The following is a 23,823-nucleotide window of genomic DNA, read 5'->3' as shown; positions in this document are numbered from 1 at the left end:
ATCTGTGGGGAGAACCTGACTGGCCAGCACAGGGCCCTGACCTCGACCCCATCAAACACCTTTTGGGATGAATTGGAACGCCGACTGCGAGCCAGGCCTAATCACCCAACATCAAAGACCAACTTCACTAATGGTCTTGTGGCTGAATGGAATCTGAATGGAAGTCCCAGCAGCAATTAGCCATCATCTAATGGAAAGCCTTCCCAGAAGAGTGGGGTCTATTATAATGGAAAAGGGCTGACCAACTCCATATTAATGCCCATGATTTTGGAATGAGATGTTCAATGAGCAGCTGTCCACATACTTTTGGCAATTTAGTGTCTAAGAAAGTTCAGGAAAAGCTAGGGAACAGAACTAGAGAAACAGGAAGGTGGAAAAGAATGCTGCTAAGACCTGACAAGACAAACTGGCAACAGAAAAACTGATAATACAGATATAAATATGCTCAGGATAATGGGAAGATGGGCGACACCTGGAGGGGGGTGGAGACAAGCACAATGACAGGTGAAACAGATCAGGTTGTGACAATCGCATCTGTAACATCGCAAACGGACATGGCAGTTTCACCGATACGAATTCCATCTTTAAAGGGAAATGTCACTCAAAAACAAGAATCAAAGTATCGACGGCCACAACATGATGATGCGAAGTATCGTATGATGCAAAAGGCATAGTCATACTGTATGATGATGTGGCCGGTGGCACTTTGATTCTTGAAAGTCCAATATCTTAAAAAGTTGACTTAAGACATACAAATCATTTTGGGACTGTATCAACAGTGAACCAGTAAAAAAAAAACTAAAGATGTTTTTTGAGTGTAATTTCCCTTTAAGGGCATAATTGCTAACCTCTTAGCAACTCCCCACTATTAGCCACAACCCAAGGTCAGCGATGGAGCGCCACACGGGCTCTAATCAATTTGACACCTTGCTGCCAAACTCGCACTGCCGTCAGCAACGCAGCCAAGGAGTACAGCCTGGAGGTATATGGTACGTAAACAACAACCCCAAAATGCTACAAAATGTAGGTGTACAGTATGTGTGTGTGTGTGTGTGTGTGTGTGTGTGTGTGCGCGCGCGCGCGTGTGTTTTGTCCCTCCAGTCTCCCCCATTATCTGTGGTCAGAACCAGGTCCAGAACATGTGAGTGTGGTGGTGAACAACCCTGTGTCTCTAACCTGTGACATCCCTCTTCCTGCTATCACCTGGCTGAACGATGGAAACACAACAGAGCAGGAGACCGCAGCAGACACTTCAACCTCAACATACTGGTTATGAACACTACCACCACTCTCACTACCACTACTCTCACTGCCACCACTCTCACTACCACTACTCTCACTACCACTACTCTCACTACCACTACTCTCACTACGTCACTGCTGCCGGGTCAGGGGTCAGACCAGCATCTTTTGGCATGTTAGATATGTCTATATCAACCCTGGATCATATTATATATGTGTTGATTCTGGATCATGCCCCATGAAATCAGGATGTGCCAACTCAGAGAGGCCAGGTTAAAAAACATGTAATATCAGTTCTGTACTTGTGAAAATGTCTTGTTATTTGTCAAAAACACTACAGAGGTTAGGGGGAGGTTTAGTCTGAAAACCTACCTCTTAATGAGTATCTTTATCAATGCCACAACCCCCCCATGTGCTAAATGACTAAAATGTAAAATGTGTTGCAGAGGTGAGTCAGACTCGTAATGAGACCTGTTTCGGGGTGAGGGTTGTACTGAGGCTGAGGCCTAATGGAATCGGTGACGTCACTCTATTTGAGACCTTGAAGTAGTTGTTACTTGCTCTGCAATGGTCGCGGCTTTTGTGGAGAGATAGGTAACGATGCTTCGAGGCTGACTTTTGTTGATGTGTGCAGAGGGTCCCTGGTTCGAGCCCAGGTAGGGGGGAGGAGAGGTACAGAAGGAACATTGTTACACTCACACATATGACAATAGAGCTTTACTTGGGTTCACTTTGAATGTTTATGCTGTATTGGGGCCTTATTAGGGCCCTGGAGTAAAGCATTTGTGTGTCTCCAACACCTTTAATTGGTAGAATTCCTTAGAGTTTTGGACCTCATTGTTCCAAAGCCTTGCATACAGGTAATAACAGGACCCTCTGGTGTCAGAAACTTAAAAATGCCAAACTATCATTAAAGAGTTACACAGTAGAGACGATATAGTCCCAGTGACATCAGCCACAGACTTTTGCTTGCTTGTGTGTGTGTGTGTGTGTGTGTGTGTGTGTGTGTGTGTGTGTGTGTGTGTGTGTGTGTGTGTGTGTGTGTGTGTGTGTGTGTGTGTGTGTGTGTGTGTGTGTGTGTGTGTGTGTGTGTGTGTGTGTGTGTGTGTGTTTGTGTGTGTGTGTGTGTGTATGTTCTTGTTTGACACCTTAAATTTTAAAAATGATTGGGTCAGAATACTGCAGGGTGATGACTGGTAAATATGTGTCCCAATGATGTAACTGTCTCCCTCAACTTGAATCATTATTTCATAATTCAGTTCAGGTGGACATTTTTACAAGTCTATGGAATGTTCCTATGGTATGCCATTAGAACATACACCATAAACATGTACCGTCTTATCAACTGCTTGACTGTTATTTTCTTATGCACTGACCAAATGACACATGTCATGATGTGTCCTGTAGTTTCGCAACGCCATCCTTCCAAATCTCTTTTTGTTGTCTTGAATATTGGAACTATAAAGAACTTCAGTTTCACATTTTGATTTTCAATGGCAGGGCTGGCTTCTAACACTCGCCGTTAGTTTTGTATCTTATGACAGCTTGCTTGTTGCTGAACATATTTCAGAAACACAACTTCTGTTTGGAGCTCCATCTATGCAAAATAGTTGATTGGTTTGATAAGCGGCAACCTGTCACCAGTTCCCAGAACCTTTATAGAACCTTATGAAAGGGTTCTTTATGGCACCATGAAAGGTTTCAATTAGAACCTTACGGTCATGGTTCTTTACACCTTTAACTGTCTCTTCTTGAAAGACATGTTGAATTTCCAATAGTTTATTTTTTTCAGCTTGATGATTATTTTGGAAAGAACCAAACTCTACCAGACAGTTGAGAAGTCAAGGGGGTCATACCAACGATGCCGTTATGGAATGGCAATTTGCATAGCATTTTTCCAAATCTCAACAATATTACAAAATCACTTTAGGTCTGCTTCTAATGGCTTTTTTTCTGAATGTAGTTAAGTATTGTTCAAAATTAATTTGGACTGATGTCAAATGTGTATAAATTATGTTAATTGCACATGTGTGTATGAAATGAATACATTTTCAGGTGGTGTTGGTTTTCTTACATTTCAATTAATCCAGGTCCTTCCACCATGTTTCCAACATGTTCAGACTACATTTTGAGATAATATATGACGAAGTGCAGTTTATATTATGTTTTGGGATGCTGGAAAACAGTGTTGGGGCACTGTGTTGTAAACAATTCAATCATATTGTTAGGCGGAGCAGCACAGGGGAACCCAAGATGAGACTTAGACAAGGAAACAGGGATGAATGAACCAAGGTATTTATTATAACAGGGAGAGATGGAGTGCAGATCTGGGGAAGCTTGGATGAGTTGTAGGAAACCAGATGTGTAGGCTGAGGTTGGAGCAAGCTGGGTTGGGACAGGGTAAACAGGTCCAGAGGGGAATCCAAGGAAGTGGTGGTGTGCTGAATCCATAACAGGGTAGCAGGGTGGTGAGATGTGGAACAGTAGACAGGAACCAGAGTCAGAGCAGCAAAACTGCAGTGACAGGATAAACAGCGTCAGGCAGGGAAATGGGCACAGCAGGATACAGGATCTTAAATAACAACAAATAGCTAGAAGCATGACTGACTGAACAGAGATTACAATCTGGCAGAGTGGAAGTGGCAGGACTGAGTATTTGTAGAGGTCTTGATTATGGAACGGGTTGCAGCTGGTGGGGACCTGCTCTGACACCAGCACACCTGTCTCCAACCACACACACACACACACACAGAGGGAGAAGGAGGGGGAGAGGGCTGATTTCAAGGTTTTACTGCTAACCTACAAAGCATTACATGGGCTTGCTCCTACCTATCTTTCCGATTTGGTCCTGCCGTACATACCTACACGTACGCTACGGTCACAAGACGCAGGCCTCCTAATTGTCCCTAGAATTTCTAAGCAAACGGCTGGAGGTAGGGCTTTCTCCTATAGAGCTCCATTTTTATGGAATGGTCTGCCTACCAATGTGAGAGACGCAGACTCAGTCTCAACCTTTAAGTCTTTACTGAAGACTTATCTCTTCAGTAGGTCCTATGATTAAGTATAGTCTGGCCCAGGAGTGTGAAGGTGAACGGAAAGGCTGGAGCAACGAACCGCCCTTGCTGTCTCTGCCTTGCCGGTTCCCCTCTTTCCACTGGGATTCTCTGCCTCTAACCCTTTTACAGAGGCTGAGTCACTGGCCTACTGGTGTTCTTCCATGCCGTCCATGGGAGGGGTGCGTCACTTGAGTGGGTTGAGTCACTGACGTGGTCTTCCTGTCTGGGTTGGCGCCCCCCCCCCCCCCCCCCTTGGGTTGTGCCGTGGCGGAGATCGTTGTGGGCTATACTCGGCCTTGTCTTAGGACGGTAAGTTGGTGGTTGGAGACATCCCTCTAGTGGTGTGGGGGCTGTGCTTTGGCAAAGTGGGTGGGGTTATATCCTGCCTGTTTGGCCCTGTCCGGGGGTATCATCGGATGGGGCCACAGTGTCTTCTGATCCCTCCTGTCTCAGCCTCCAGTATTTATGCTGCAGTAGTTTATGTGTCGGGGGGCTAGGGTCAGTCTGTTACATCTGGAGTATTTCTCTTGTCTTATCCGGTGTCCTGTGTGTATTTAAATATGCTCTCTCTAATTCTCTCTTTCTCTCTTTCTGTCTTTCTCTCGGAGGACCTGAGCCCTAGGACCATGCCTCAGGACTACCTGGTATGATGACTCCTTGCTGTCCCCAGTCCACCTGGCCGTGCTGCTGCTCCAGTTTCAACTGTTCTGCCTGCGGCTATGGAACCCTGACCTGTTCACCGGACGTGCTTGTTGCACCCTCGACAACTACTATGATTATTATTATTTGACCATGCTGGTCATTTATGAACATTTTAACATTTTAACATTTTGACCATGTTCTGTTATAATATCCACCCTGCACAGCCAGAAGAGGACTGGCCACCCCTCATAGCCTGGTTCCTCTCTAGGTTTCTTCCTAGGTTTTTGGCCTTTCTAGGGAGTTTTTCCTAGCCACCGTGCTTCTTTCACATGCTTTGCTTGCTGTTTGGGGTTTTAGGCTGGGTTTCTGTACAGCACTTTGAGAATATCAGCTGATGTACGAAGGGCTATATAAAAATAAATTTGATTTGATTTTGATTTGAGAGTGAGAGTGTACTGGGGGAATGGCTGCAGGTCAAGGAGACACCGGATGTCCACTAGGGGGTGTGGCAGGAGCAGGCATACGACCCGGCTAGTCAGGGTGTGAGGTATGAAAATCCTGTACGAGGGATCAGAATGTGATGGGGCACCCAGCAGCACTTCTCAGGCCTGTATCCCTCCCAGTCCACCAGATTCTGCCAACTGGGACCCTGACGGCACACATCCAAAAGCCGCCGGACGGTATAGGCAGGATGGTCATCGATGAGCCGAGGGGGTGGAGGAGCAGCTGCAGGGGGGGACAGAGGTCTGGAGCAGACTGGTTTAATCAAAGACACATGAAAGGTGGGGTGGATTTTGAGAGAGTCTGGGAGTTTCAGATGCACAGCAGATGGGTTAATGACACTATCAATCTCAAATGGACCAATGAATCGGGGGGCTAGTTTTTTGGAAGCCACTTTCAAGGGCAAGTCCTTAGACGAGAACCATACCTTTTGGCCTGGAGTGTAGACTGGAGTTGAAGCACAGCAACAGTTAGCTTGGGATTGGGTCCTGGTGAAGGCACGGTGAAGAGCAGCCCGGGCCCTCCTCCAGGTGCGATGACAACTTCACCTGTGGTCCTGGACTGAGGGCACTGCTACCTCAATCTCTTGGGCAGGGAACAAAGGGGGTTCGTAACCCAAAGCACACTCAAAGGGTGACATACCGGATGAGGTGTTGATGAGCGTGTTGTGGGCATATTCCACCCAGGGTAGCTGAGCACTCCAGGAGGTAGGGTTAGCCGAAGTAGGGCAGTCTCCAACTCCTGGTTGGCTCGCTCGGTCTGGCTGTTAGTCTGGGGGTGATATCCAGACGATAGGCTAACATTGGTACCAAGTGCTGAACAGAAGGCTCTCCATACCTGGGATGTAAACTGGGGTCCCCTGTCAGAGATGATGTCAATGGGGATGCCATGCAGCTGAAACACATGGGATACCAGCGGGTCCGCAGTCTCCCTGGAGGGAGGAAGCTTGGAGAGGGGAATGAAGTGAGCCGCTTTGAAAAATCTGTTGATAATAGTGAGTGACTGAACTACTGTTATATGGGGGAAGGCCAGTGACGAAATCCAGAGCTGTGTGTGACCAGGGGCGACTGAGTATGGGAAGAGGGCGAAGCAGAACGGACGTTGGTTTGGTGGAGGTTTTGTTCCGGGGCACAGACCAAGCAGGCTGAGATTAATTCCTGAGCGTCTTTCTCCATGGTGGGCCACCAAAATTGCTGACGCAGGAAGGCGACAGTCCAGTTCATGCCAGGGTGACAGGTGAGTAGAATAGGCCCGCTGAAGAACTTCAGAGCGCACTGAATCTGGCACAAACAGAGCCTTACTAGGACCGGAGAACACGGTACTCGATCTCCTAGGAGACAGCGGCAATGATGCAGGTGGATAGCATAATGGTCTCTGGCTCAGAACCTGTGTTGTCGGTGGTGAACTGACGGGATAGGGCGTCAGGCTTGGTATTCTTAGATCCGGGGCAATAAGTGAGTGTGATGTTGAATCTTCCGAAAAACAATTCCCAGCTGGCCTGCCAAGAGTTGAGACGTTTGGCGGTCTGGATGTAGGATAGGTTTTTGTGATCCGTCCATGCAATGAAGGGAAAACTGAACCCTCTAACCAGTGACGCCACTCCTCAAGAGCCAGCTTCACGGCCAGAAGTTCCCAGGTTACCAATGTCAAAATGTCTCTCTGCAAGTGAGAGCTTGCAGGAAAAGAAGGCACATGATGGAGCTTCTGAGCAGAGGGTGAACGTTGAGACAGAAAAGCACCTACCCCGGTGTCGGTAGCGTCCATTTCGAGGACGAACTGGAGTTCTGGTTCTGACTGGGTAAAGATTGGAGAGGAAGTGAAGCGGTGCTTGACTTTCTGGAATGCTGCCTCATGGAACCAGTGGAAAGGAGTGGAGGTGGTGGTGAGAGTGGTGAGAGGAGCTGCCAAATGACAGTAGTCACGGATGAAACATCTGTAAAAATTGGCAAAACCCAGGAAACGCTGTAGCTGCTTCAGATTAGCAGGCACAGGCCACTGTGACTGCCCTAACATACATACAGTGCATTTGGAAAGTATTCATACCACTTTACTTTTTCCACATTTTGTTAACCTGTTAGGGCTAGGGGGCAGCATTGACACGGCTGGATAAAAAACATACCCGATTTAATCTGGTTACCACTCCTACTCAGTAACTAGAATATGCATATACTTATTACATATGGATAGAAAACACCCTACATTTTCTAAAACTGTTTGAATGGTGTCTGTGAGTATAACAGAACTCAAATGGCAGGTCAAAACCTGAGAGATTCCTTTACAGGAAGTGGCCTGTCTGACCATTTCTGGAACTTCTTTGCCATCTCTATCATTTACTAAGGATCTCTGCTCTAACGTGACACTTCCCACGTCTTCCATAGGCTCTCAGAGCCCGGGAAAAAACAGAATGTCGTCATTCCAGCCCCAGGCTGAAACACATTATCGCCTTTCTCAAGTGGCCCATCAAGAGACACTAGCTTATGCGCGTGACCCCGACCGCCCCCGCCTTTGGGATTTTTTCCTCTGTTTGCCGAAAAGGAGATTCCCTGTCGGAATATTATCGCTTTTCTACGAGAAAAATGACGTAAAAATTGATTTTAAACAGCGGTTGACATGCTTCGATGTACGGCAATGGAATACTTTGAATTTTATTGTCAGGAATTGCGCCAAGCACGTGACACTTCTTTACTATTTCGGATAGTGTCTGGAACGCACGAACAAAACGCCGCTATTCGGATATAACGATGGATTATTTTGGACCAAACCAACATTTGTTATTGAAGTAGCTGTCCTGGGTGTGCATTCTGACGAAGACAACAAAAGGTAATGACATTTTTATAATAGTAAATATGATTATGGTGAGTGCTAAACTTGCCGGGTGTCTAAATAGCGAGCCCGTGATGCCTGGGCTATGTACTTAGAATATTGCAAAATGTGCTTTCACCAAAAAGCTATTTTAAAATCGGACATATCGAGTGCATAGAGGAGGTCTGTATCTATAATTCTTAAAATAATTGTTATGCTTTTTGTGAACGTTTATCGTGAGTAATTTAGTAAAATGTTAGCGAATTCCCCGGAAGTTTGCGGGGGGTATGCTAGTTCTGAACGTCACATGCTAATGTAAAAAGCTGGTTTTTGATATAAATATGAACTTGATTGAACAAAACATGCATGTATTGTATAACATAATGTCCTAGGGTTGTCATCTGATGAAGATCATCAAAGGTGAGTGCTGCATTTAGCTGTCTTCTGGGTTTTGGTGACATTATATGCTGGCTTGAAAAATGGGTGTCTGATTATTTCTGGCTTGGTACTCTGCTGACATAATCTAATGTTTTGCTTTCGTTGTAAAGCCTTTTTGAAATCGGACAGTGTGGTTAGATTAACGAGAGTCTTATCTTTAAATGGCTGTAAAATAGTCATATGTTTGAGAAATTGAAGTAATAGGATTTTTAAGATTTTGAAAATCGCGCCACAGGCTGGCAGTGGCTGTTACGTAGGTGGGACGAATTCGTCCCGCCGGTCCCATAGAGGTTAACATCTCTAGGGCCGGCGGGACGAAATCGTCCCACCTACGTAACAGCCAGTGGAATCCTGTGGTGCATTATTCAAATACCTTAGAAATGCTATTACTTCAATTTCTCAAACATATGACTATTTTAGACCATTTTAAAGACAAGACTCTCAATAATCTAACCACACTGTCCGATTTCAAAAAGGCTTTACAACGAAAGCAAAACATTAGATTATGTCAGCAGAGTACCCAGCCAGAAATAATCAGACACCCATTTTTCAAGCTAGCATATAATGTCAGATAAACCCAGAAGACAGCTAAATGCAGCACTAACCTTTGATGATCTTCATCAGATGACAACCCTAGGACATTATGTTATACAATAAATGCATGTTTTGTTCAATCAAGTTCATATTTATATCAAAAACCAGCTTTTTACATTAGCATGTGACGTTCAGAACTAGCATACCCCCGCAAACTTCCGGCGAATTTACTAACAATTTACTAAATTACTCACGATAAACGTTCACAAAAAGCATAACAATTATTTTAAGAATTATAGATACAGAACTCCTCTATGCACTCGATATGTCCGATTTTAAAATAGCTTTTTGGTGAAAGCACATTTTGCAATATTCTCAGTAGATAGCCCGGCATCACAGGGCTAGCTATTTAGACACCCAGCAAGTTTAGCCTTCACCAAACTCCGATTTACTATTAGAAAAGTTTGATTACCTTTGGTGTTCTTCGTCAGAATGCACTCCCAGGACTTCTACTTCAATAACAAATGTTGGTTTGGGCCCAAATAATCCATAGTTATGTTCAAACAGCGGCGTTTTGTTTGTGCGTTCAAGACACTATCCGAATGGTAAATAAGGGTCACGCGCACGGCGCATTTCGTGACAAAAAAATTCTAAATATTCCATTACCGTACTTCGAAGCATGTCAACCGCTGTTTAAAATCAATTTTTATGCCATTTTTCTCGTAAAAAAGCGATAATATTCCGACCAGGAATCTGCAATTAGGTAAACAGACGAAAGAAAATAAAGCACGTGGTCGACTCGGGCATGCGCCTAAGCCCATTGTCCTCTGATCGGCCACTTGCCAAAGGCCATAATGTGTTTCAGCCAGAGCTGCCTCGATATCGTTCAGCTTTTTCCCGGGCTCTGAGAGCCTATGGGAGCCGTAGGAAGTGTCACGTTACAGCAAAGATCCTCAGTCTTCAATAAACAGAGGCAAGAAGAACAACACCTTGACAGACAGGCCACTTCCTGGTCAGAATCTTCTCAGGTTTTTGCCTGCCATATGAGTTATGTTATACTCACAGACACCATTCAAACAGTTTTAGAAACTTTAGGGTGTTTTCTATCCAAAGCCAATAATTATATGCATATTCTAGTTACTGGGCAGGAGTAGTAACCAGATTAAATCGGGTACGTTTTTTTATCCGGCCGTGTAAATACTGCCCCCTAGCCCTAACAGGTTAACAGCTTCTACCCCCAAACCATAAGACTACTGAACAGCTAATTAAATTACTACCCAGACTATTTGCATTGCCCCTCGCCTCTTTTTACGCTGCTGCAACTCTCTGTTTATTATCTATGCGTAGTCACTTTAATTCGACCTACATGTACATATTTTCTCAGTTACCTCGACTAACCGGTACCCCCTCACATTGACTCTGTACCGGTACACCCTGTATAAAGCCTTGCTATTGTTATTTACCTGCTGCTCAAATGATTTGTTACTGTTATTTTTTGCTTATCTATTTTTCACATAACATTTTTTTCTTCTTAAAACTGCATTGTTGGTTAACGGCGTATAGGTTTTGTCACGACTTCCACCGAAGTCGGCTCCTCTCCTTGTTCGTTCGGCAATCGATGTCACCGGCTTTCTAGCCATCGCCGCTCCATTTCTCATATTCCATTGGTTTTGTCTTGTTCCATAACACACCTGGTTTTCATTCCATAATTACTGCATGTATTTAGTCCTCTGTTTCCCCTCCATGTCTTTGTGTGTAATTGTTTGTTTGTGATGTGGATTATTGTCGGGCGCTTTACGTTTGCCATGTTCCGTGTTTTTTGCACGTTATTGTTTTGATGTGCTGTATTTTGTGGAACGGAATTAAAGTGAGCCTGTTCACTACACTCTGCTCTCCTCCACCTGACTTCGCCTCCCGAACACACCCTTGACAATGTTAAAGGAAATATATTGAACATTTTATTCCAAAACAGTCACACTGTTGTAGTAGAGTGCTGAAGGAAGTAACGTGTTTTGTCTGAAAATGATAACATTCTTGTTTCTAGGCAGTGACTGATTGCAGTCACTCATTAGAAATCAAATGAAATTGTATTGGTCAAAAACATGTGTTTAGCAGATCTTATTGCGGGTGTAGTGAAATGCTTATGCATCTAGTTCCGACAGTGCAGCAATATCTAACAAGTAATATCTAACCATTTCACAACAAATACCTAATACCTAATACACACACATCTAAGTAAAGGAATGGAATTAAGAATATATGAATATATGGATGAGCAATGTCAGAGTGGCATAGACTAAGAGCAGTTCATAGACTGCTTACAGGGAAAAGGAACCAATATATAAATACATACATTAACTGAACATTACTTTTAAAGGGATTCAACCTTTAATGCACAACAAACTCATTTCAAAATCACATTTTATTGGTCAAATACACATGTTTAGCAGATGTTATTGCAGGTGTAGTGAAATGCTTTTGTTCCTATCTCCAACAGTGCAGTAGTATCTAACAATTCACAATAATACACACAAATCAAAAAGTAAAAGAATGGAATTTAAAAATATATACACATTTTAGGACAAGCAATGTCTGAGTGGTATTGACAAAAAATACAGTAGAATACAGTATGTACATATGATATGGGTAAAATAGCATGTAAATATTATTAAAGTGACTAGTGTTCCATTATTAAAGTGATCAGGGATTCCATGTCTATGTACATAGGGCAGCATCCTCTACGGTGCAGGGTTGAGTAACCGGGTGGTAGTCGGCCAGTGATGGCTATTTAACAGTCTGATGGCTTTGAGATGTATTTCAGTCTCTCGATCCCATCATTTATGCACCTGTACTGACCTCGCCTTCTGGATGATAGCGGGGTGAACAGGCAGTGGATCGGGTGGTTGATGGTCTTGATGATCTTTTTGCCCTTCCTGTGACATCGGGTACAGTAGGTGTCCTGGAGGGCAGGCAGAGTGCCCCCGGTGATACGTTGGGAAGACAGCACCAGCCTCTGGAGAGCACTAATTATTTACTCAGTAACTTGCTGAAGCACCTTTGCCAGTGATTACAGGGTATGACGATACAAGCTTAGCACACCTGTATTTGGGGAGTTTCTCCCTCAGATTCATTTGCTTGCCTAGTTATAGCCTAATGTTAGCTGACTAACATTGAACCTGGTTAGTTAGCTACCTGCAGATTCATGCAGGATAGTAATGTCATGACTTGGGATTATGGTTCATTGTTAGCTGTTTTAACAAAAGACTCCACTATGCAAGTAACCATTTTAGGTGCGTTTGTAAATTCAGTCTGGCCATCTACTCCGATTTCAGAGCACTTTCGTCTGTGTGCCAGTGCGCAGAATAATTAATGAATTTACTCAACAACCGTTGAATATGGCCGGTGTCAGTAAATGTCCACAATTAAAGCATAGTTAAATTGTTACCAGCGGCACCGTTAGTCACCAACGCTCTGGATAACATGAAAACAGCCTAACCAGCGCTAAGGTGAGTAAAATGGTCAGAGTTTGGGTGGGGGCTAAAGATTAGAGGATGTGAACGATGCTGAATGGGAGTAGACAAAGAACAGCTCTCCAGTAGGTCCCAAATATTCAAAGGCCATTTTCTCAAAAGTGAGATAACAAGAATATCAAATTTCAAAGCAGAATTTCTTTCTCATTGTTCCTCAAATGCAATGCATGATATACCATTTTGTAGCTCTGTGTCTCTGCTTTAATCCAATGTAAAAAACTCAATTTCAAATCTTGCTACGGAAAACCGAATCAAGGCGGTCGGTCACATATGTCGGTCCAGAATCAACACTGATATATGATGACCCTGGATCAACACAGATATATAAAGATCCAGGATCAACACAGATATATGAAGATCCAGGATCAACACAGATATGAAGATCCAGGATCAACACAGATATGATGATGACCCTGGATCAACACAGATATATGAAGATCCAGGATCAACACAGATATGAATATCCAGGATCAACACAGATATGAAGATCCAGGATCAACACAGATATGATATGATCCAGTGTCAATACAACTAAATAATGATCAAGGATCAACAGATATAATATGATCCAGGATCCATATAGACACATCTTACATGCTAAATGATTGTTTCACAAACGCAGCACTAATTTCACGACTTGAATCAGGCCTCTGATAAGGCCTTTCCAAGTTGTTTACCTAAAGTAGACATTCATTTGCTTTTTGAGATGTTACTACCTTCATACTGTAACCCTAATTGTCAGCACTTCATAATAACACATTGTAATAAAGCATTTATAATGAATTAGTAAATAGTATATTCATCACTTATGAATAAATGTGTAAATAACTATCTTAATAACATTTACAAATGTGGGAGTAATGATAAATAAATGAATAAATGATTTACTAATCTATTATAAATGCTTTATTACAAATGCTTTATTACAAGGTATTATTATAAAGTGTTACTGTATGTGAGTAATTTCAGGAAACTAGGCATATGTCACACTGCTTAACAGGAGAGGCATTTGAGTGTAAAGATTTTTTTTTTAAATCTAAATGCGTTTTTTTTTTGCCAGAATTGTCTTCTGGAAAATGTGAACTTTCATGTGATTTAACAACAAAAGTGTATGCTACCTGTAAATGCGAACACAATTGTTCAATTAACTTTTTTAGGACAGGAGGACAGGAAGTTTGGATGAGAAGCGTGCCCAAAGTAAACTTCCTGTTACTCAGGCCCAGAAGCTAGGATATGCATATAATTGGTAGATTTGGATAGAAAACACTCTCCAAAACTGTTAAAATAATGTCTGTGAGTATAACAGAACCGATATGGCAGGCAAAAACCTGAAGAAAATCTATCCAGGAAGTGGGACTTTTTGATGTGTCTAATTTTCAATTGAATGCCTATACAGTGTCCGTTGGGTTAGGACCTAGATTGCAGTTCATATGGCTTCCACTAGATGTCAACAGTCTTTAGACATTGTTTCAGGCTTGTATTCTGAAAAACGAGGAAGAATGAGACCTTTCTTTCATTGGACTGTAGAATGAAACATAGCTCCTTTGCGCGCGTGACCGATAGCGCGCCCTTCGTTCTTTTTGCTTTCTATTGAAGACACTATTGTCCGGTTGAAATATTATCGATTATTTTGAAAATAAACAACCTGAGGATTAATTATAAACATTGTTTGACATGTTTCGACGAACTTTACCGGTACTATTAGGATGTATTCGTCTGCCTGTTGTGCCCGCCATTGAGCCAGTGGATTACTGAACAAAACGCGCCAACAAAACAGAGTTTTTGGGACATAAAAAGGAACTTTATAGAACAAAATGAACATTTATTGTGTAACGGGGACTCTTGTAAGTGCAACAAGATGAAGATCATCAATGGTAAGTGATTATTTTTCTTGCTATTTCTGACTCTTGTGACTCCTCTACTTGGCTTGAAAATGTTTGTATGCTTTTGTAAGCGGGGCGCTGTCCTCAGATAATCGCATGGTGTGCTTTCGCCGTAAAGCCTTTTTGAAATCTAACACAGCAACTGGATTAACAAGAAGTTAAGCTTTATTTTGATGTATAACACTTGTATTTTTATGAATGTTAAATATTTATAATACCGAAATTTGAATTTGGCGCGCTACAATTTTACCGAATGTTGTCGAGGTGTGCCGCTAGCGGGACGCCTATCCTAATTAAGAGCTTTGTTGGTTTATCCACGGAAAAAGACATGAACCTTCCACCTAGCTATGATTGGCTGAGCTAATGAATGGGCTGGATATACCGAGAGATGAGTTTGGATTGGTCTACCATTTAGCATGCTTCTGTCTATAACATGAGCTGCTTAGTATGTGTAGATAATCATTCCTACCGCCTTTTTTTTTTAAGATATCATGAAGAACTGCAAAAGTGTTGCTACTACTCTCCAGTTTCTGGAGGATGATCGTGCCATGTTGACTCTCTGTTTCTGAAAATGAATCAGACGTTGAGGAAATCCCTCATTTAGGTAAAAACATGTTAATTGAACCAGACATTGTAGAGTCTTCTGATGATAGTGATGGAGAAGAAATGGCAATCAACAGTGTTGTTGTCACGAAAGAGGTTGACCAAGTTTTGAAATCAGTGGAATGCCCGGTGGAAGCAGAGTATGATAGCTAAATTCTGCCGTTTGATTGAGGATATGCAGAGGGGTTCAAAAAGAGAACACAGAAGGCTGTTGTATTAAACATCTGTCTCCAGATTACATCTTCAAACTAAGGGCAACCATGGCATCCATAACAGTAGAGGGGCAGGCGCTCATCCAAGTACTGTATATGGGTAAGAGTCCAGCTAGCTACATTTTCATATATTATACGTTTCTAATTTTGCCAGTAAGTAATTTTCATTTCAAATTAAAGCATCTGGTGAAGGCATGAAAGTCCGACGAGCCGGCTGTAGCAGGGGAGCCTGGCGATCTAGCTGAGGCATGAAAGTCCGACGAGCCGGCTGTAGCAGGGGAGCCTGGCGATCTAGCTGAGGCATGAGAGCCTGACGAGCCGGCTGTAGCAGGGGAGCCTGGCGATCTAGCTGAGGCATGAAAGTCCGACGAGCCGGCTGTAGCAGGGGAGCCTGGCGATCTAGCTGAGGCATGAGAGCCTGACGAGCCGGCTGTAGCAGGGGAGCCTGGCGATCTAGCTGAGGCATGAGAGCCTGACGAACCGGCGGAGGCAGGGGAGCCTGGCGATCTAGCTGAGGCATGAGAGCCTGACGAACCGGCGGAGGCAGGGGAGCTTGGCGATCTAGCTGAGGCATGAGAGCCTGACGAACCGGCGGAGGCAGGGGAGCTTGGCGATCTAGCTGAGGCATGAGAGCCTGACGAACCGGCGGAGGCAGGGGAGCCTGGCGATCTAGCTGAGGCATGAGAGCCTGACGAGCCGGCTGTAGCAGGGGAGCTTGGCGATCTAGCTGAGGCATGAGAGCCTGACGAGCCGGCTGTAGCAGGGGAGCCTGGCGATCTAGCTGAGGCATGAGAGCCTGACGAGCCGGCTGTAGCAGGGGAGCCTGGCGATCTAGCTGAGGCATGAGAGCCTGACGAACCGGCGGAGGCAGGGGAGCTTGGCGATCTGTCTGAGGCATGAAAGCCTCTAGCGAAACCCGACGTCATTCCCACCCCAAAAAAAAAACACTCCATGATGCTTCCCTTAGGGGAGGCGTCATTCTGTAACGGTGTGCGCTGAGAGTCAGGAAGCAAGTTCAGGGAGTGAGTGTTTTAATAAATAACACAACAAAATAAGAAACATGAACAATGCGCAGACATAAAACAAGAACAGAATCAATGCCGTCTGGGGAAGGAACCAAAGGGAGTGACATATATAGGGAAGGTAATCAGGGAAGTAATGGAGTCCAGGTGAGTCTGATGGTGCGCAGGTGCGACCCATAATGAGCAGCCTGGTGACCTAGAGGCCGGAGAGGAAGCACACGTGACATCTACATTCGGGTCTCCATGGAGTTGAGTAAATCTGTATTTAGTTCTCTCTAAAAATGTTTGGAAGGTTGATGATAAATGAGTTCACCGAGGTGTACAACTCTTTTGATTGATTGATTTAATAACTTGTTAGTAATTGACTGTGATGGTAATGATGTTCTACTGTAATGTACTTGTTATTGTATCTTGTGATTTAAAAAAAAAAAAAAATTAATTTTTTATTTTACTTATGGTCTCAGTTGGGCTCCCTGATTACATAAAAGGTAATAAAATAATATATTTTAAAAGTTAAATGACTCATTTTCAGGCTATGTTGAAGCGTTATGTTCTAGGTGCAACTAATAGCCGCTCAGATTGGAGAGGAGGCAGAGAGCATTATGCTTTCCTGAACAACTGAACATGCCAGGAGCATATGTGGTCACATTATTATTGGACATCTTGGGAGAATGATTATCTGCAACAGACAGCGCATCTCAGTATGAGATGTACAAATACAGCCTTTCTAGACCTTATAAACTGTCGAGTGTAGACACACAACTGATCCAAATGGAATGAAACAAACACATCACAGGGCTTTTTTTTTACGGAAAACCGTAGTGCATAAAGGAACTACCAAAACACAAGCAAGTAATGAGAACATTTGACTAGGATGGAAGAAATGATATAGTAAAACCTACAAAAGAACAAATGTAAATCAGGTAAAAAGCGCTGGACCCTTCCATGTGTCCAATAAAAAAACACACAACATTCCCAAAATAAAAACATGTTTGGGACAACCCTCCTCCTACCCCAGTAAATTTCAAACTGTCCCTTACATTAAAAGAACATTTCATTAAAAAACGACAGCTCTTTTGGAATAATTCACTATTAGCCATTTAATCAAGTCAGCCCTCCTCAACAGCTTCAACGACACCCCCTAAAACCTGGGCACAAGGACCACCTATAATACAAATCTTACTACTGTATTGTAACAGTAACCATACCTTGCAGAAAATCCTGGGATTGTTCCATGTAGTCAATGACTTCTTCTTCTACTTCTATGAATGTGTTGGCAGTTCATAAATTAACTGAAAATGTGCATAGCACCACCTACTGTGTCTGAACAGACATAAAGCTAAGATAGGTGGGATCATTTCCACCAGCATTTATGGAATGTTTGCTGACCTGGATGGAATGATGTAATTCTTACTTAGCAAGTCCCACCCAGCTGACTATTTAAAAATGGTGAAAGCCCTCAATGGTACTGCTCATGCTATAACAGGCTTTGGGCCAAGAGGGCCCTCTATCCACTCGATGATCATCTAAGACAGCTGATTTCCAGAAAACAGAGGGGGCAGCTATTCTGAAGTTGCCTCTACCTGCATTTCCAGCTGTGTCTTCAGATGTAGAAGAGATACAGTAGTATGAGATCAACTGAAAACAAATGGTTCTATATGGTACCAAATAAGGGTTCCTTGTAACCATTGCGGATCCCTTTTTGGTGCTATATGGAACCATTTTTGAAGGCTCTAACCTTTACTGAATCCTGTTCTCAACCGGCTGGTAGAACATGTTTAGACAATGGATTTAGAAGTGGATATGAAACAAACCTTAAACCTGATTGGTCAACTCCCCCAGCCCTCCAGCATCAATTAACATCATTTGTTTTGTTTTTGGTTGCTGCAGTTCAGTGTTGTGAGACTCTAACTTTGCACATTCAGAGGGCTGTAATGAGATGTTGGATAAAAGGCAGGAATTCAATTGGTGAGGGATTAATATAGCACCATTCCTGTTAGTAGAGACCTTGAATAGTAGGAATATGAAAATAAGTAGTCAAAATGTAAAACTGCTAAAAAACATGAATTGTCAAAAAATTTGCTTAACCAGGTGTCAGTAAAAAGTACGGTGGACTAAGAATAGGTACATTTAGTTTTTATTAAAATTACTTATTTTGGTGAAAAATATGATTGAATTGTTGACAATACACTATATTAGGCAATATACATTGGTTTAACCACATTTCATGACCCATCAGTATTAAGGTGGCATATAAAATAATGCGTAGAATAGTTATAAAAACTGCACTTTGTCATATTATTTCAAAATGTATAAAAACATGTTGGAAACCTGGATTAACTGAAATGTAAGAAAATCAATACCACCTGAAAATACATTCATTTAATACATACATATGTAATTAATATAATTTGTTCAAATTTGACATCAGTCAAAACAGTTATTAAAGGTTGCTTATGGCACCCTTCATAATACACAGGTTTATGTCATATTTGACCTAGTGGGTTATGTAACATTTGGCGTTAATGGTTATGTCACACAGTTATGAACCCTTCATAGATAATGACATACTCTATAGATGATTTGTGACACATTTATGTAGCATTTATAAAGGCTTTATGAAGCCCTTATAAGCTGCATGTCATTTAAAATGGGACACTTATATAAATGAGATATTTCTGTATTTAATTTGCAATACATTTGTAAAAATGTCTTAAAACATGTTTTCACTTTCTCGTATTGTGGTGTTGTGTGTAGATGGGTGAAAAAAAATATATTTTATACATTTTGAAATCAGGTTGTAACACAACAAAATGTGGAATAAGTCAAGCAGTATGAATACTTTCTGAAGGCACCACATTCAGGGTGTCACCTGTAATGAAAAGGCTTTGGTATTATTTATACAGATGGTCTCTTCTCAGTTTGGCAGAGGCACACTTTCACCAAACACATACAGTTCAGATATACATTTACTGAATAGAACAGACAAACTTGTCTTTCATATAGAATGAGTCAAGTTATTCCTCTCAGTCACATATTGTGAAGTTTACCACCATCCTATGGCCACTGCACATACTGAAAACAATCCCTGCCCACTGGGCACAGACACCAATTCAATGTCTACTCCATGTTGGTTAAAAAAACAACAACGTTGATTTAACCAGTGTTGGCCCAGTGGGTGTAAAACTCTGCAGTAAAACTGTTTTTCAACTGGCCTCTTCACTCCAGCATTTTGGATATGAAATCTAATGTTTCATGAGACGACATTTTAGAACGTCACCTTTCATTTGAGGGTATTTTCATACATATGTTTTACCATTTAGGAACAAAAACAAATTATGTATCTAGTCCCCCCATTTAAATAAGTCATAAGTATTTGGACACCTTCACTTGTAGTGAATTAAAGGTATTAGCCCTTTAAACGTAATGTTAAGTTAAATTATGTATTTAGATATTGATTCCTTTACCCTGTAAACAGCCTATGCACTTCTGTATTGAGTGATTGCCATCCACATTTTGGTTTTGATAGTCACTGTCAACAAACAATAATGTTATAATTTTCAGACAAACACGTTACTTCCTTCAGCACACTACTACACCAGTGTGACTGTTTTCAAATAAATGTTCAATATATCTTTTTTCATATTCAAGTTGTGTTGCTTATTGTTTAACCACTGATATGTTCTAGGTCATTTTGGGAACTTAAGGAGCATCAGGTACTGCTGGAATGTCTACCAATAGCATGTCCATCTTTTTGTGATAAATTACACTGGTCACTGTTCAAAACATTTATAAAGTATTATAAAGTATGAAAAGTCTTCACTTTAGATTAGGGACTGCAAAATGACTGTACTAATGATTAGTAAATAGTTTATAAGTTTATTCATTAAACATCTTATGAATTATCTTAAGTATCATTATAACATAGTATAAAAGGTGTTAATAAATGTGTGAATAACCAGCTTACTAAACAAATGTGGGCGTAATAATATATGAATGATGAATAAACTATTTACTTATCCATTATACGTTCTTTATTTCAAAGTGTTATTATAAAGTGTTACCAATCTCTATATTAATTCTGACTACACAGCATCTGAGAGCTGCTCTGGTGTGACCCCTGACCTGGCAGCAGTGATGTAGTGAGAGTAGTGGTAGTGTTCATACCCGGTATGTTGAGGTTCAAGTGTCTGTTGCAGTCTCCTGCACTGTTGTGCTTAATCATTAATGCATATAGTAGTTATTTATACATGTGAGAATCCCTAGCTGACTAACATTTAACAAATGTGGGAGTAATGATTAATATATAGTCAACAAACTGTAAATGCCTTACAAATGGTTTGTTACTTAACATTATAAAGTGTTACCCTTAATTGCATATTCTTGCATTTTACCCTCAACTACTTACACAATACACCATGGAGATAGACTTGGACGTTATCTGATACCATGCAGTATTGTATATGTCAACTTCACTGCACTTAATGAAGATGTTGTGTCACAATTGAGCCACTAGAGGGAGATATTAAACAACATGTAGAACGACACATGACGTCCTCAGAATGTACTATTAGAGTAGTTAAATACTATTTATCATTTAATAACACAGAACAACCACAGACTTATGCCTTCTCCAAGTCATTCAAATCCAATCCATCCAAATCATTCTGTATCAACACCAAATGTATCTATGATGACAACACTGAGATAAGTAATGTAGTGTATTGTTACATGAAAGAAGAAATTACAACAATTGTATAACATAACTATAGGAAACCTATGTTTGAGAAACTAGGGAATAAAATTATAAGAACTTCAGAGTTAAAATGTTTTTAGCTGTCACTTTGAACCATGGATAAAAGAAAGCATAAATTATTGGATTTATTAAGGAATTAACAAGTGGCAGAAAACGGATGAAAACTGATAAATTGTCACTTAAAAAAGACAAAAATAATAAAATAAATAGAGTTGGAATCCAACAAATGAAATAGTTGACAACAACAATAGCTAGAGTTTTTGCTGCTTTTCTCTCAGACTTATTAGCCTGTACAGTTTTAACACCAGACACACTGGCAGCCTCTTTTGAAAATACCTTTCTGGCCTGTGATCTGGCCACCACAAAGATTTTCATATAAAGTGTTATAATAATAGAGCATGGGACAATCATTGTAATTACAATATCAACGATATTACCCCAGATTGACCCTTCAACAATAAAACATTCTTTCAAACATCTACTTCGTACATGTACATTTGCAAAGTTTTTTACGTTAGCAGCACGGTATATGATACAGCAACACCAGGTAACGGATATACAACACATCATTCTTCTTATTGTTATTCTAGAGTGGTACAATAAGGGGTCACACACAGCAACATAGCGGTCAATAGATATCAAGACCAAATTACCCAGAGATAAAGAAGTACATAAACAAGCAATATAGGCATGAAACACACAGAAATATTCCCCAAAACCCCAGCATGCTTCCATTATTGCAACAGTCATTACTGGTATCACAATCAGTCCCACCAGGAGATCTGACGCAGCCAGAGAGAGGATGAGCAGGTTGGTTGGAGTGTGGAGCTGCTTGAAGTGAGAGATGGAGATGATCACCAGTACGTTCAAAAATACTGTAACTGCTGAAATCAATGAGAAGAAGATGTACAGTGTTATGTAGATAGATGTCGATAGCAAAGCCTTTCTGCAAGAAGAGTTTCCGTCTTGAAAACAGTACTGAACATCTTTGTTTTCCTCCATTTGTAATAAAAGTAAAAAATGCTGAGGTCCTGCTCCTGCTTGGTCCTGTGTGTGACCCTGTCATGTCCGCCTTCTGACAAACTCTGAGCTCTGCCTCTCTATTTATCCCTGAGTTACTGATAGAAACTCCCCTCCCAGGAGTCTCTCTGCACGCACACACACACACACACACACACACACACACACACACACACACACACACACACACACACACACACACACACACACACACACACACACACACACACACACACACACACACATGAGCACAGAAATGAACAAACGGTTGGTTAAACAAATTACTTGTGAAAGGATGATGTAATGAATGACAGGATTGGATGTTGCTGTGCCCACCTAGCCTGTCCTTCAGCCTTATTGATAGTTAGAGATGATATTGTTTTCACCTATTTAATTTGTTGGGTTCCAAGGGTAGGCCGTTATTGTAAATAAGAATTTGTTCATAACTGACTAGGTACATTTTCTCAACTGAGCACTTTAATGGGGAAAATATAGTATGGCGTTTTTTTGGTCACTCAATGGCTGTTTTACATGGGAAATAGGATTACTGTGTAAGACTGTTGTGGGTGATTGTAACGCCCTGGCCATAGAGAGGGGTTTTTCTTCTTTATTTTGGTTAGGCCAGGGTGTTACATTGGGTGGGCGTTCTATGTTCATTTTTCTATGTTTTTGTATTTCTTTGTTTTGGGCCGTGTGTGGCTCCCAATCAGGCACAGCTGTAGTTCGTTGTTGCTGATTGGGAGTCACACATAAGAAGCCTTTTTTTCCTTTGGGTTTTGGTGGGGGATTGTTTCTATTTATTGTTTTGCACCTGACAGGACTGTTTGGCTGTCGGTTTTCTTGTTTTGTGTGTATAGTGTTCTTACGTTTATTAAAATTCAAAGATGAACACTAACTCCGCTGCACCTTGGTCTACTTCCACAGACAGCCGTTACAGTGATGTCAGTGCTCAGTTTAGAACATAATCCACAACCTCCGGAGACGTGACGGCACGCCACATGTCAGCTAGTCAGTGTGGAGGAAAGTTGACAGTAGGGAACTTGAAATGGCATAAGTTTATGCTGCCCTACAAAGGCAAAATGCAGAAACAACAAATTTGATCTGTTGTAATGGCAAAGTATATTATCTTATTAATGTGGTATTCGTTTCCTGACACAGGAGCAAGCCAGTTGATCAGAAAATATCATGCGGTATCAGAAAGTGCTGTCTGTCTACACAGAAAAATACCTTGATGTCATATTTGATCATAAAATAAATGACATATTTACTGTGTTTTGCCTTTGTAGGGCAGTATGGGGTATGCACTATAGCACATGCAGTCAAAATGAATAGTACCGTTCCATATGAACATTCCATAGACGTTTAGAAATGTCCATCTGAACTGAATTAGGAACCATACTTCTTCAAGTTGAGGGAGACTTTGTCTCAATTAATGTAATGAATAATAGTCAGGGAGAAAAAGGTGTAGATTCACGCGCAGCGCGGCAGGTATTTATTTCGCTGTGGCAGAAGGCAGGAATCGTTGTCAAGGCAAGGCAATGGTCGTACACAGGTAGGCAAACATGCAGGTGAATCAACTAGG

The 23,823-nt window shown here is 41.7% G+C and overlaps 1 protein-coding gene across 1 annotated transcript; it reads right to left on the bottom strand.

Annotated features, from left to right (window-relative positions):
- Positions 1-21,097: 21,097 nt before the first annotated feature.
- Positions 21,098-22,280, bottom strand: LOC123728637 (trace amine-associated receptor 13c-like). The gene has a single exon (XM_045700552.2). The coding sequence runs from the start codon at positions 22,221-22,223 to the stop codon at positions 21,270-21,272; it is 954 nt and encodes a 317-aa protein (XP_045556508.1). The 5' UTR covers positions 22,224-22,280; the 3' UTR covers positions 21,098-21,269.
- Positions 22,281-23,823: the final 1,543 nt, after the last annotated feature.

This window comes from Salmo salar, chromosome 07, assembly GCF_965601325.2.
Source record: "Salmo salar chromosome 07, fSalSal1, whole genome shotgun sequence".
In the NCBI taxonomy this organism is placed as follows: Eukaryota; Metazoa; Chordata; class Actinopteri; order Salmoniformes; family Salmonidae; genus Salmo; species Salmo salar.
The sequence above is the reverse complement of the archived record's forward strand: the minus strand, read 5'-3'. Positions and strand labels throughout refer to the sequence as shown.

Bases quoted from the DNA above. Each gene is read 5' to 3' on its own strand.
- LOC123728637 (XM_045700552.2), bottom strand. From the start codon at position 22,223: ATGGAGGAAAACAAAGATGTTCAGTACTGTTTTCAAGACGGAAACTCT.